Source organism: Anarrhichthys ocellatus, unplaced genomic scaffold, assembly GCF_004355925.1.
Source record: "Anarrhichthys ocellatus isolate YVR2014 unplaced genomic scaffold, GSC_Weel_1.0 scaffold100, whole genome shotgun sequence".
In the NCBI taxonomy this organism is placed as follows: Eukaryota; Metazoa; Chordata; class Actinopteri; order Perciformes; family Anarhichadidae; genus Anarrhichthys; species Anarrhichthys ocellatus.
The window spans coordinates 25452-37733 of record NW_022280130.1 but is presented as its reverse complement, the minus strand read 5'-3'; the positions used below and the strand labels follow the sequence as shown (position 1 = coordinate 37733).

Below are 12282 nucleotides of genomic sequence, written 5' to 3'. Positions count from 1 at the left end.
ATCACACCTGTGTTATCGCTGCTATGACCTGTCACAATGGCTGCTGTGAAAAAAGGGCTGACTGGGACACATCCATCGTTAATGTTATTGGCAACACCTGTGCTTTTACTGTGACAACTCAAAACAACTGCTGTTAAAAAAAGGACGAAGAAGATGAGAGGAAGAGGTTCCAAGGCTACTGATATTCTATTCTTATTTATTTATTTACAATTCTCATTAAAAGTTGTTCAGTTTTGTTTTTTAGTTTGTGATTGGTGTTGTATTGTGTCTGTTTCTTTAGTATGTGTAAGGTTTTGATACAACTGATCTTTCATCTCTGTAACGTGCGCAGCCCCAGACATTTAGCTTTTACCTCAATCTGGTACATGTGTGTTGTGCATTCACCCTGCTACAACAATAAAACAAAAATATATTTAAAAAAACAACAACAATGTTTTAGTCCGTGGATCAGCACTTTTCAATGTTTCATTGTTTTTTTTATTTTTTTAAACAACAGGCTCAGTAACTTCCCTAAAAAGTTTGGCACTGTAGTTATTAGCATAGCTATTGGGGACTATTTTCCGCAGCGGATTAATACCATGTTGTGCAGTAGGAGATATTAAAGGCAGCAGGTGTGTGATTAAATGAAAAAAGAACTACAGTGTGTGTGTGTTCATGGTAATTGTGAGGTCGCCCAGTGGAACAGTGTGGCTCATTGATGTGTTTTAAAGAATGAGATGTATCAGGCATCGCCCGTCAGTGGGACACATCGAGTGTTGGCTTCGGTCTTTTCATGAGACTTGAACTGATCCCAGGCCCCCTTTTCTCAACAAATCTCTTTTCATGGGATTATATGAATATACATTGTGCGTCTATCTCAATAATACATTTGTAATTGGCGTCTCTTTACTGAAGTGCTCCGGTCAGAGGAGTGATCACGCAGTCATGTGACACATCGAGCCAACTGTACGAGCAGCAGGGAGCTTGGCTCAGAGCAACAGGCGCTCTGCTCTGACCTCTGTACTGTCCCTGTGTTCCACTGTCACACTCCCCCACCCCATAGGACACATCATTGATCACTTCCCGTTTTCATTATATAAGGGTAATCAGTTTACATAAGCAGTATGTAGTGTTTGGGATGTAGCTCTGTCCCCTCTCACGCCCCCCGGCAGACTACGGCGCCTCCAGCATCCCCTCTGGTATGTACAGACGTTCGGTAATGAACTCCATGCTGCATAACGACTATCCAGATTGACAAGCAGCTGTGAAAGGCCTCGGGTGAGGGCGTATAGGAAAACGGCACACACGGAGAAGCGCGATGCCAGGCCCGAAACATAACGCTCACAGGGAGGTTTATTTAGCCCAGTCTGAATGTCACCCAGCCTTACTCATCTCTCACGGTGTCGTTGCAAACTGGGGAGCGAGCGGCTTAGCTGGAAATTAATTAGGCCCCGCATCAAACACTCGCTTCCCGCTCTCTGTGTGGTCGGACAGGAATGGGAAACCAGCTCTCTTTCCCTCTCAGTTCAAAGTGTTCATCCCTCTAATTAGCCGCTGTGACCCGTGATGGCACTGGGTATGTAACGAAGCCACACCCAGGACACACGGGGGTACCGACCTCCCTGAGTTCATTGACTCTGCTGGTGACCTTCATACTGCACAGATTATGTAATCATTCTGATTCTCATCCTCTACTTCTGAACCATTCTACAGAAGGGAAAGGCAACAAATACATATGTAGAGATGAATGAAGATGTTATACGTTTGTTTTACTAGGATTATCTACATGTTTAATCTATGACAGTTTTACTTACATTGGATTGTTTTTAATCACTATATACAGTATATCGCCTTCTTAACAGTATCGCAAAATATCACAATATATCGAATACACAGCCCTAGAATATTCCGTTTTATAGTGTTTAAGTATAATAAATGAATAAATAGATAAATTACATTTGCATTTCAATGACGCACTACAATTCATTGTAAATTTGCCAATTTTTCATTTCCATATTTTGTCATTAAATGATGACTTTATATTGAAGCAACTTCTTTTATGGCATAACTGAGGAATCATTAAACAATTTATAAATCAAATCTTTACAACCTCATATCTTGAAGATACTACATTAACTGTACTACAGTACTGTGCATAAGTACAGTTTTGAGTTACTTGTACTTCACATGAATATTTCCATTTTCGGCTACGTCATACTTTATATTCCCACTCCATTACATTCCAGAGGTACGTACTCTACCTTTTACTCAAACAGCTCCACAGACAATCTGAATTCAGCTTGAGAGTAAAATAAATACGTGTGAGCATGAACGAGCCAGTGAAACCATCTGTGATGTTATGCCACGTTCTGGAGCTGCTCCATGGCTGATGAAAGACAAACTGACTACAGCTTGTTTCATAATGACATGACTTTGATTTCTCAGTGACCACTCCGACACCTCTGTGGTATCCACTACAAATTCTCTTTTCTCTATTGTAAACAGCAGCATAAAGTAGTTCCTTTATGCCCCGGAGTGATGACATTCGTACAGTAGTGATCCCGGTCGGGTCCTGAGCAGAGAAAACAGACCTGGGATCAGTTCAACTGGATGAAAACGTGGACCCATGAGGAAGTGAACATCAAGTGATCTACAAAGTGGACATGTCGATATTTTCAGGAATGTCTCAAACATTTTAAGTATAAATAAGTGTGATGTTTTGCTTTCACAAGATGCACTGCACATTTTTTTAAATATGATTCTTCACCTGTGTATTATTAAGAATATAATTCACACGGCGAGCATTTCTATACTAACTATCTGTCCACCACGCAACTGTAAATGAACAGTCAATAAATACAGTTGTGCTGAAAAAAAAAGCAATTTTGGACCCGTGCCAGAAGGTGAGAAAAACAAAAGACACAAGGGAGGTTATTAACCGCCATTTTCTCCATCTCTTATCTGAGCATTTGGTGGATTCCTCTTAAACTCAAGGGAAGACAACAACTCGATGACAGCGCCTGAAAAGTTAACTAGCTAGCCTCTACTGAAAAACCACTAAATGTACCAAAGACAAGTTACGTTAGCTAATGCTAATGCTTACATACTGTAGACAATTAATGCTGTAGCAGCCTGCTTGTTGTTTTCAATCAATTTGAACCTGTCATCATTTTTTTTGGGGGGGTATCAGGCCACATGGCGAACGTAAGCCCAATATTTCTTCTCCTTATCGCTCTGTTTTGGTCTCCACCAACTCCTGAGAGAAACCGTTGGCTTCAGCAGCAAAAAGCAAAATGCTGCACACGAGTTGCGATCATTTTCCGTGTCTTCCTCACTTTGACACCACTTTTCACTTCACACATAGTGAGTTGATAAATAACCAGAGAAGATGAAATACCACCTGCATCAACAATTTGAATACTACAATCATTGCGATAAGAAGTGGTGATAGCGTTGAATTGTATCAAATAGTGTCCAACAACAAGCATAACGACAGAACATCCCACAACAAAGTAAGTGGCTGTCAATGTGGAGTTAGCGACATCTACGAACTATTGTGTCAACTGTTGGAGCGAAATAGTAGCCATGACGTGTACAACATACAAAAAACAGGACATACATACCAAGAAACGTCAAAACATGCTGTAATGCATCGTGAATTTGACGTAACGTGTTAATCTCAGAAATGAAATCAGCTCCACCAACATGTTATTGCAGCAGTCTAATTAGAATATATAAATGCATATGTTTCACTGCTAAGTCATTATCACAAATACACAACTATATATATCATAATGGGCTCATCATTCCGGATTTGTGGATTTCAGATGCAGTTATAATGTGTTTATAATATTCTACCAGCCTACCGGCTATTTTGAGCTGAGAGTCAACCTCAGATTAAAGCCCTCGGCGGCATTCGGCACACAGTGAAGTGTTAACATTTCGCTAACAGGCTACTATCACAGCTGCCCGTTTTTAACAAAGCTATGAAAAACCACAAAATGTGTTTATCGTCTACAGAGGAGAGTGTGCAGACAGCTACAAAAGCACACTCCCCGAGTCCAAACAGTCAATTCACTGACAAGATGTCAGCTTCCGTATGGATTTTACAATTCTTTTACTTGTTCTTCAGGCACTTCATGGTCTCACATGGGTAAAGTGTATGAACCGGTACGGCCCCTCCGGCCCTCTGGCTCGAGTCTGTTAAATGGACTAAAACATCTGGGGAATCAGCTTTTAGCTACTATGATCCGAGCAGCTAGAACAATCTGCCTTCGGATCTGAGAGCTGCTGGAAGTGTTCAAGTCTTTGAACGTTAACGTAAAAACATACCTCTTTAAGAATGGTTTGTAGACCATTTTTTTGACATTATTGACATCTTATAATTTTGTTAGATTTTTTTAAATGATTTTATTCACTTATTTTATTAGATTTAAGTTGAACATGTTTGTTAGATTTTATTTTTATTTTATTTCTCCGTCATTTTGTTCTATTTAAGTTGTATAATTTAATTACATTGTATTAATCTAGTTTTTATTTAATGCTGTTTTACTTTAATTACTGTTATTAGAGCTATTATCTCTATTTTGTCACATTGTTATTGTCTCCTGTGCATTGTCTTTTCTGTTGTTTCCATGGCCCACACTTATACCGTCTTATTTTTGGGCTTGTCAGTCACCTGTGAAGCCCTTTGACCTGCATTAACCTGTATGAATAAATCAAGTTTGATTGATTGATTGAAAAGAGTTATATGGAGAACAGTACCTGATACCTGGTGCTTTCTTTAATACCACTTTGGTTGAGGTTCCGCGGTGGCAAATAAAATAGAAAAAAGTACTGGTACCAAAAGTGAGTGAAGCATTGCATTAGCCCGCCAGCACACCCTGCTACTGTATTATTCCCTAAAAACAAACCTGTTTTGAGTGTTAATCCTATTAAAGTCACCATAATACCAGCCTATGGCCTTTTACGTAACACGACAAATACGATTATGTTCTCTGTAGCATTCCTCCTCTGCCTTTCAGAAAATCCTGTTCCACACTCCAAAAATCAGACCACTTTACACCAGAAAAGCGATAACGATAACTTTTTCTGCTATTCACCACTTATTACTCTTGGCTGCAGTTAACGGGTGATCGCATTTTAGATAACATGCATCGAAATGTTAGTCGGAGAGAAAGCAAGGTCATTGAGGAGTTAAAGACGGCCCGATGAGTGTGAGAGACAGGGGCTGATATAATGGATACAATGCATTGATTTGTTCCCGTTCTCTTATTCTCACATAACCTACCATCATTGTGACGGCTTCCTGCAATGTACTGTGATTAGGTGTGCCAATATTTGTCCTGCATCAATATAATGTAATACATTTCAACAGCACCACAGAATACAGCCTAAATCAACACTTCTGCATTGATTCTGAGGTGCCTCGTGGAGTTTTCTTGTAAACGGAAAAGAAAAAGAAATTGTGTTTACGTTCACTGGTTCTCACTAAGACGCATTGTGTGTATCCTTGACGTATTGAATGCATTTCCCTCCTAATAAAACATTTGCAAAAGAGGATTTCTCAAAAAAGTTTGAAACATTCATTCTTCATTTTTTTTCTGTTAGCGCGTCGCAGCATATCTGAGCGTGACATCATTATGTATTGCGTCACAGACGTGTGTCCTCATGCGTGTGCACGAGACAAACAAAACGGGGACCCCCCCCCGTAGAGGAACTGCTTCAGCTGTTGCTGGGCTGTTGACATGGATTGCACTGGACTCGGTGTAGCGAACAGCTCAGCAGCAGCAGACGGCTTCCTAGATTTTTATTACTGAACTATGACCAGGAGGGTCTGAAAAGTGAAGCCAATGCTTAAGTGCCTTAAACCTGCATTCTCTCTAATGGCCATCAGGGGGCGACTCTTTCGTTTGCAAAGATAAGTCTGAATGTATATAAGTCTATGAGAAAATGACTCTACTTCTCTCTTGATTTATTACCTCAGTAAACATTGTAAACATGAGTTTATGGTCTCAATCTCTAGTTTCAAGTCTTCTTCAATACAGCATGATGTTCATTTAGTGAATTATGGTCCACTTAGAGTGGTTCTTAACCTTATTGGAGGTACCGAACCCTGCAAGCTTCATCAGAGCATTCACCGAACCCTTCGTAATTGGAAAAATAAAATATGATTTCTTCAAAACATAGGTATATATTTTATTAGTGCACAAAATTAACCATGCATCAGTTGCACACAAAATCACTGTGTTCAAAGAACAAAGCCAACAAAACATGAATTTCACACAAAAACATAGCTCAATGAATATTTACTGCAAATCAATGTGACTTTTGCTGTTGCCTTTCAGATACAAGTTCAGAAATGCGCGGCTTCACCTTGGCAAGTGCCACTCTCATATCATTTTCGCAACAAAGTCTGTTCCTTTTCTTAGTTTTTATGTCTACCATCCTCAAAAAAGATTGCTCGCAAAGATACGTTGTAACAAAAGGTGCGAGTATCTCAAGGGCTTTCTTAGTAATAAGAGGGTATGGTACGATTTGGTGACACCAAAACGTTGAGAGCTGTTGTTGTTCTGAAGAGTTGCTGTTGAAGCTGGCTCTGCTGAAGTTCAATGATTTCTTCGAGGTATTCATCGTTGACGTCTGCTGTCGCAACACTAAACGTGAACAGCTGTCTCACCCATGCTGGATATGACTCTCTGGTGGGGAAGTATCCGTCGAGAGACTTTGCGAGCTCATCTAAGTGCATGGCAATTGCTTGCTTCAGCTCCCCAGGTACAGAAATGTCTCCAATTCCAGACACGTCTTCGATCTTACTTACACAGTCGTCCAGCAGGGGAAAGTTTGCGAAGTTATCATTCTCTGTTCGTCGTTTCCATATAGGTAGCTTTTTTTGAAACGCCTTCAGGTTTTCTTCCGCTTCGATGATGTTGACTCCACCGCCCTGCATCTGTCGATTGAGATGATTGAGAGCATCGAAAATATCGGCCATGTACGCCAAAATGAGAATGAACTCAGAATTTTCGAAGCAATCTGCATGACAATGTTGGTACTGTGATGCTGTGAGGATCGGTTTGTCGATGGGTACAAAGCCGTGAACAGGCAGAGTAGCCTTTTCATCGAATCTGGCTCTCTTCACCTTGAATTCAGCGAGCGTTGTGTTCTTGTATTTCCCATCTCCATGCAGCTTTAGGAAGTGTTCCTTTAGTTTTGCCGGTGCTGGACTAGAATTGCTCAACTTGGCATTGCAAATCATGCATTGAGGACACTGACTCCCATCACGTTCCTTTATACACGTGAATCCATATTGTACACATTCGTCCAACCACTTTCTTTTTTTGCTCGACATAGTTAGTATGAAGGGATTGAAAGTTAAAAAGAAAATCACAAATGACGTACAATCACAACAGCCACAAGTCGACTACTGAGCGCACCAAGTTCCTGATCAGGCAATGTGGCGTGATCAGCTGCAGCCAATGATGGCCAAGCGGAGCGTGACGTCACAAATAATACGAGTGGACTGAATTTATCTCACCCCGGGTTTACACCGGACGCTGAATCGCCGCGCCAAGGAAAGCCAGGCGCCTCCTTTCCGCCCCCGTTACACAAATGTGCTGTTCACATCGGCTGCGATGCGCCGCCTCGCGCCCTGCACCGATGGTTTCGGCGTCGAGTCTATTTTTTCCGCTCGCCGCGAGCGTATCGCGCCAGAAAACACACTGAAAAATTATTTTAACGATATAAATGACATATCTTATATTATATAAATGATCAAATATGCATCCCATACTTTGTATTCCCCTTCTGTTGTCCTGCAGTTTCAATATCCCCGATATTTCCCATCTGCCCATCCACTACAAACAGACAGACAGAGAGAGAAAGAGAGGGTTGGGGGGGCTATGAAGACCATCATCATTTACCCCCGAACCCCTACATTGAACAGGTTACATACAACAACAAGCGGAGAAAGCAGAATCGCGGGCTGACCGGCGCGGAGAAATGCGCGTTCGATGTGAACAGCCAGGCGCTTGAGAATGGCGCTGCACGGCGCTTCAGCGTCCGGTGTAACCCCGGCGTAACACGGCGAAGAAAAATTGTGTGTTGCCAATTTTTTGACGGCCGACAAAAACGGCCCGACATTGCTAGTGCGAACCGGGCTATACTGTATGTGTCTTGACCCCTGCCGAACCCCGGAGAGTGACTCACCGAACCCAGCTTAAGAACCACTGATTTAGAGTCAAACAGACCATAAAGCATAGTATGCTTTGCTTTATTCTCTTGGAGCAGTCTGTGTTTTCGTTTTAGAACTTTAACCCATTCACAGTATGTTTTCAGTTCATGAAAGGGAATTGTAACATTTTGTTGTACTTAGGCCCACCCTCCCATGTCACCTCTGGTATATGAAAACCAAGATGGTGACAGCCAAAAAACAAAATGCAGAGGCTTGAGGCATCAAAACAGCAGTCCACAAGCCAATGGGTGATGTCAGGGGGACTATTTAAAGTCTATGACAGAGACCCAGAATTCTATTCCACTTCCGTTAACAATTCTGCAAGGACCCCGCGGCTGTCAAAACTGGCCAAAAACGACGGTCCAGTATTTGTCCTATAAAAACACATCGGTTCGAACTGTTCAAACATCTATTTCATCCCAGACAGTGAGACATTTTTTTGGGACCATTATGTGCCGAGTATAGAGACCAAAACCCAAAATAGTGCTCTAGAAACCTGTGCTTTAACCACAAATACTAGGCTGTCAAAAAGAAAAATAGTTAAACCTCATATCTGTCTTTAAAACGGTCAGTAAACTTAGTTCAGCTCCCTCCACAGCATTTCTGCACATTAAAAACATATTTCAAGTTAATATTGGGGGGGGGGGGGGGGGGGGGGGGTGGGTTGGGGGGGGGCTGATGGCTGATCTGGGGTCCGCACAGAGCGACTCACTTGGCCAGCTTGGTCTCTATCTGCTGCCGGATTTCCTGCCGCTCCTGGTCGCTGCGCACAGGGAAGATGTTGCGGTCCTCCAGCTCCTGCTTACTGGGCCGGTTCCGAAGCTTCACGGCCAGCAGCTCCTTCTTCATCCTGCTCGGGAGGGTCCCTGTCGCGGGGGAGGAGCACGAGATTAAGGTCAGTGGCGCCGCAGTGGCTCTCCAGCTAAACCCCACTGAACTGATGCCAATCGCCACACGGTGGGCTTTTGGGCTTATTCTCATAAGACCTAACACCTTATTAATGAAATACCTGGATGCATACTTGTTTCAAGAAGGGTATGCACAGAGTGTTATGTTTGTAGCTTACTTATATAATGCCTTCAATGTTATATACGTACCAGAAAAATGTTCACCCCCTTGGATATTTTCCTGTTTTTGTACAACTACGATCATGGTAGCCTTGTACCATAACTGATAAATACAGAGTATACATTCTTTATCTGAGCTTAAATCCTGTCAATTCAAAAGACGTTTATTCATTTGGTGATGTATATTTTCCTGCTGCCATCTCCTCCACCACACATTTGCATCGCGTCACGCTCATGCTGGTGGCGTGCCTCGTCTGTCACATATTTTCTTTTGCCTCCAGGGTCACAGCCTTGTTAAACCGCAGGCGGCTGTGCACCACCGACCCGGATGAATGGCCGAGAATTAGGCCACCGGAGCAGATGTTGACGGCTCGCCCGAAACCTAACACCGGTAAGCCCGCCGTTCGTCATCGCCGTTAAATCTCCCTGTCATGCCCTCACTGTAAACAAACATCGGCGGAGGTTATGCCGCCTCATTATCCAACGACAAGTTCGCCCAGATTTTGTTGGCTTTGGCGCATTGAAAGCGGCAGATTGATGGCAAATGACTGTCTCCTGTCAGCAGACCCACCGGAGATGACGGAGTCGTTCCAGCTGTCCTGGTCGTTCAAGTATTCGTCCAGACGCCAGTTCTCTTTGTTCTCGTCCGACTCCTTCCTGCTCTCCGACTCCCCGGCGGGCTCCCTCTCCGTGCTGGACAGCCGGCCGTCCAGCCGGCGTTTCAGAGAGGAGCGCGCCTCCTTCGTCTGGAAACTGAGCTCACACATCACAAGACAAGCCTGTCAATTACAACTTTAACATGAGAATTGTCAGTTGTGATTGGCTAGAAGATGTCGATTACAGGGCTGTAACGGTTCATGTAATCATACTGAACCAGAACAATTATTCCACGTATTTAGTGTTTCCAATTTCATAGAATAATACATGTTTTTTTTCAGTTTTATAGCCTATTGTGACCTCTTGGGAAAGTGTTTGATCGGTGTAATACAGCCGTGTTTCAAATGTTCCTTATTTTCATAACGTTATACTACCGTTGCCAGGGAGTGTCTTTGACACTTGCACTACTGTCACTGCACTGCGGATTATTGTTTTCTGCGAACAGGGCCTTTGAATATTCTCACAGGGATTATACCATATCATTTATTAATGATTTGTTTTTCAACACCAACAGGAATAGAAACTATACGAACAAATTTAACTTAATATTTCAAGTTCATGTGTGAGGAAGTCTGACCTGTCCTGTCTGTGTTTGGTGGCCAGGGCGCGGTGCAGTTCCTCGATGATGCAGCTAGGGGGCAGCTGTGAGTGCAGCGTCCCGAGGTGGGGGGACCCGGTGGGCGTGAGGAACCTGCCTCTCAACAGGGAGCCGTGGGAGTCTTTGGGAAGAGTGAAGTTCCTGGGTAAGGTGGCTGGGGACTTCTTCACTGGAACTGAAGGAGCACCTGGGAAGGAAAACGCCATCAACGTGAGAAGACTGCTGCAAAACCAGCGGGCCTTTTGCATCGGGGGTCCTCGTGGTTCACTCACAATCCAGGCTGCCCAGTCTGGTGAGCAGTTTGACGTGCGCTTTGGGTGGAGGAGAGGTGGCGGCTCGTACGGGCGGGGCCGCCGTCGCCTCCCGCTTCCCTTCGACGGCCTCCGCCTTCCCCGCCGGGCGCTCATCGCTGCGGTCGCTCAGCGAGGTGCTCTCGTCTTCTCCGTCTTCACTCTGGCTGGGATCTCCCACCGTCTTTGAATCCTCGGTCACATCTTGCACTGAAACGAGACATCAGCAATGGTGTGATGCAAAGGTTTGGCTTGTTCAGGAGGTCTCTGTCTCCACCTAGTGGACAGTGGACAGGACACAGTGTTTCAGACTGAAGCTGCCACCAACATGGCTGCACTAGTTTAGGTTTCATCCTTTTGATCCAATAATCAATATTTTTATCAGCTTAAATCACTAGCAGGAGCCAACATATAGAAGAGTATCCTCTCTTAATTTACAACAGTCAAAACTTGTAATGTTTAATGCTGTGCACCACCAATATCTGTCTTTTTTTGTATCAACCAATTTTGTTGCTTTACTTGAGATTCAATTTTACTTATTTTATTCATTTTCCTTTTTGTTGTTTTTAAAACAGTTCCATTGATTGTGTTTCTGTGGGTACATACAAAAGATAATCTACATACAAAAAATGTAATAAATAAAGTTGTACAAATTACAAAACTAGATGTGATCACTGAGAGGAAATTGAAACAAAAAGATAAAAGGACTTTGTATGAATTGACCTTTTTTCCCCTCTCATTGAGCTTTGGTGGTACACTACACAATAGTTCAAATATTTTTACACAAGCACATAACATAAACAAACACATCTTGATATGGATACCTTAGATTTCTTTTAATTTCAATTTCTGACGAGGATACAAACTGAACAGGTCATTTCACAGTGCTGGGCAGTTAGTGTACAGTGGGTTTCATTAGAAACTGACATGGGAACAGGGTTGGTGAGATGTGTGAGCTGTGAGAATAAAACAAAACAATAACGCTGTGCAACGTAAAAACCAAAACAATGAGCTTAAAGATGTCAAAGGGCCGAGGGGAACGGCAGAGTCACGTGACAATTCTGTTGAGATTCAACCTTTCTTATTACAGAGTCACTTATCCGTTGTTATAGTGTAGATACATATCGATTAGCTTTAAGTTCAACAGTTCTCTTCTTCTGCTTCTTTGTACTGCAGGAATGTGTAATCGTCCAATGCAGCTTTAACCTTTAAGGCCTTTAATCACCGGGGGTGTGACAAATAAATGACAAGAACATTCAAAATAGTCTAATGAGAATTTCATGTCTAGGGCTTTTATTGTGAAAGGTAAGAATGGAAAGAGTGTTTCTGCTCTGGATTGCCTTTGTCAAAGTTGAAAGGAGTAACAAAGTTTTCAGTCCTGGTTTTGGAATATGGAACCTATGTGTTGCTTTTTTAATATTATGAATGTAACAACTCGTTCCACTTAACGTGATTGGTTGA

General features: G+C 42.7%; 1 protein-coding gene across 4 annotated transcripts in view; it reads right to left on the bottom strand.

Annotated features, from left to right (window-relative positions):
- The window catches only part of phactr3b (phosphatase and actin regulator 3b), a 48738-nt gene that overhangs the window by 17603 nt on the left and 18853 nt on the right, over positions 1–12282 (bottom strand). For 3 of the 4 annotated variants that reach the window (XM_031875916.1, XM_031875917.1, XM_031875918.1), the window contains exons 5-8: positions 10804–11031; positions 10511–10718; positions 9848–10029; positions 8922–9075 (exon numbers count right to left, since the gene is read on the bottom strand). In XM_031875916.1, the coding sequence (XP_031731776.1) occupies positions 8922–9075; positions 9848–10029; positions 10511–10718; positions 10804–11031 (772 nt within the window). Of the gene's footprint in view, positions 1–6156; positions 6929–8921; positions 9076–9847; positions 10030–10510; positions 10719–10803; positions 11032–12282 lie in introns of those variants that run through there. The other variant, XM_031875919.1, reaches the window with a different exon arrangement.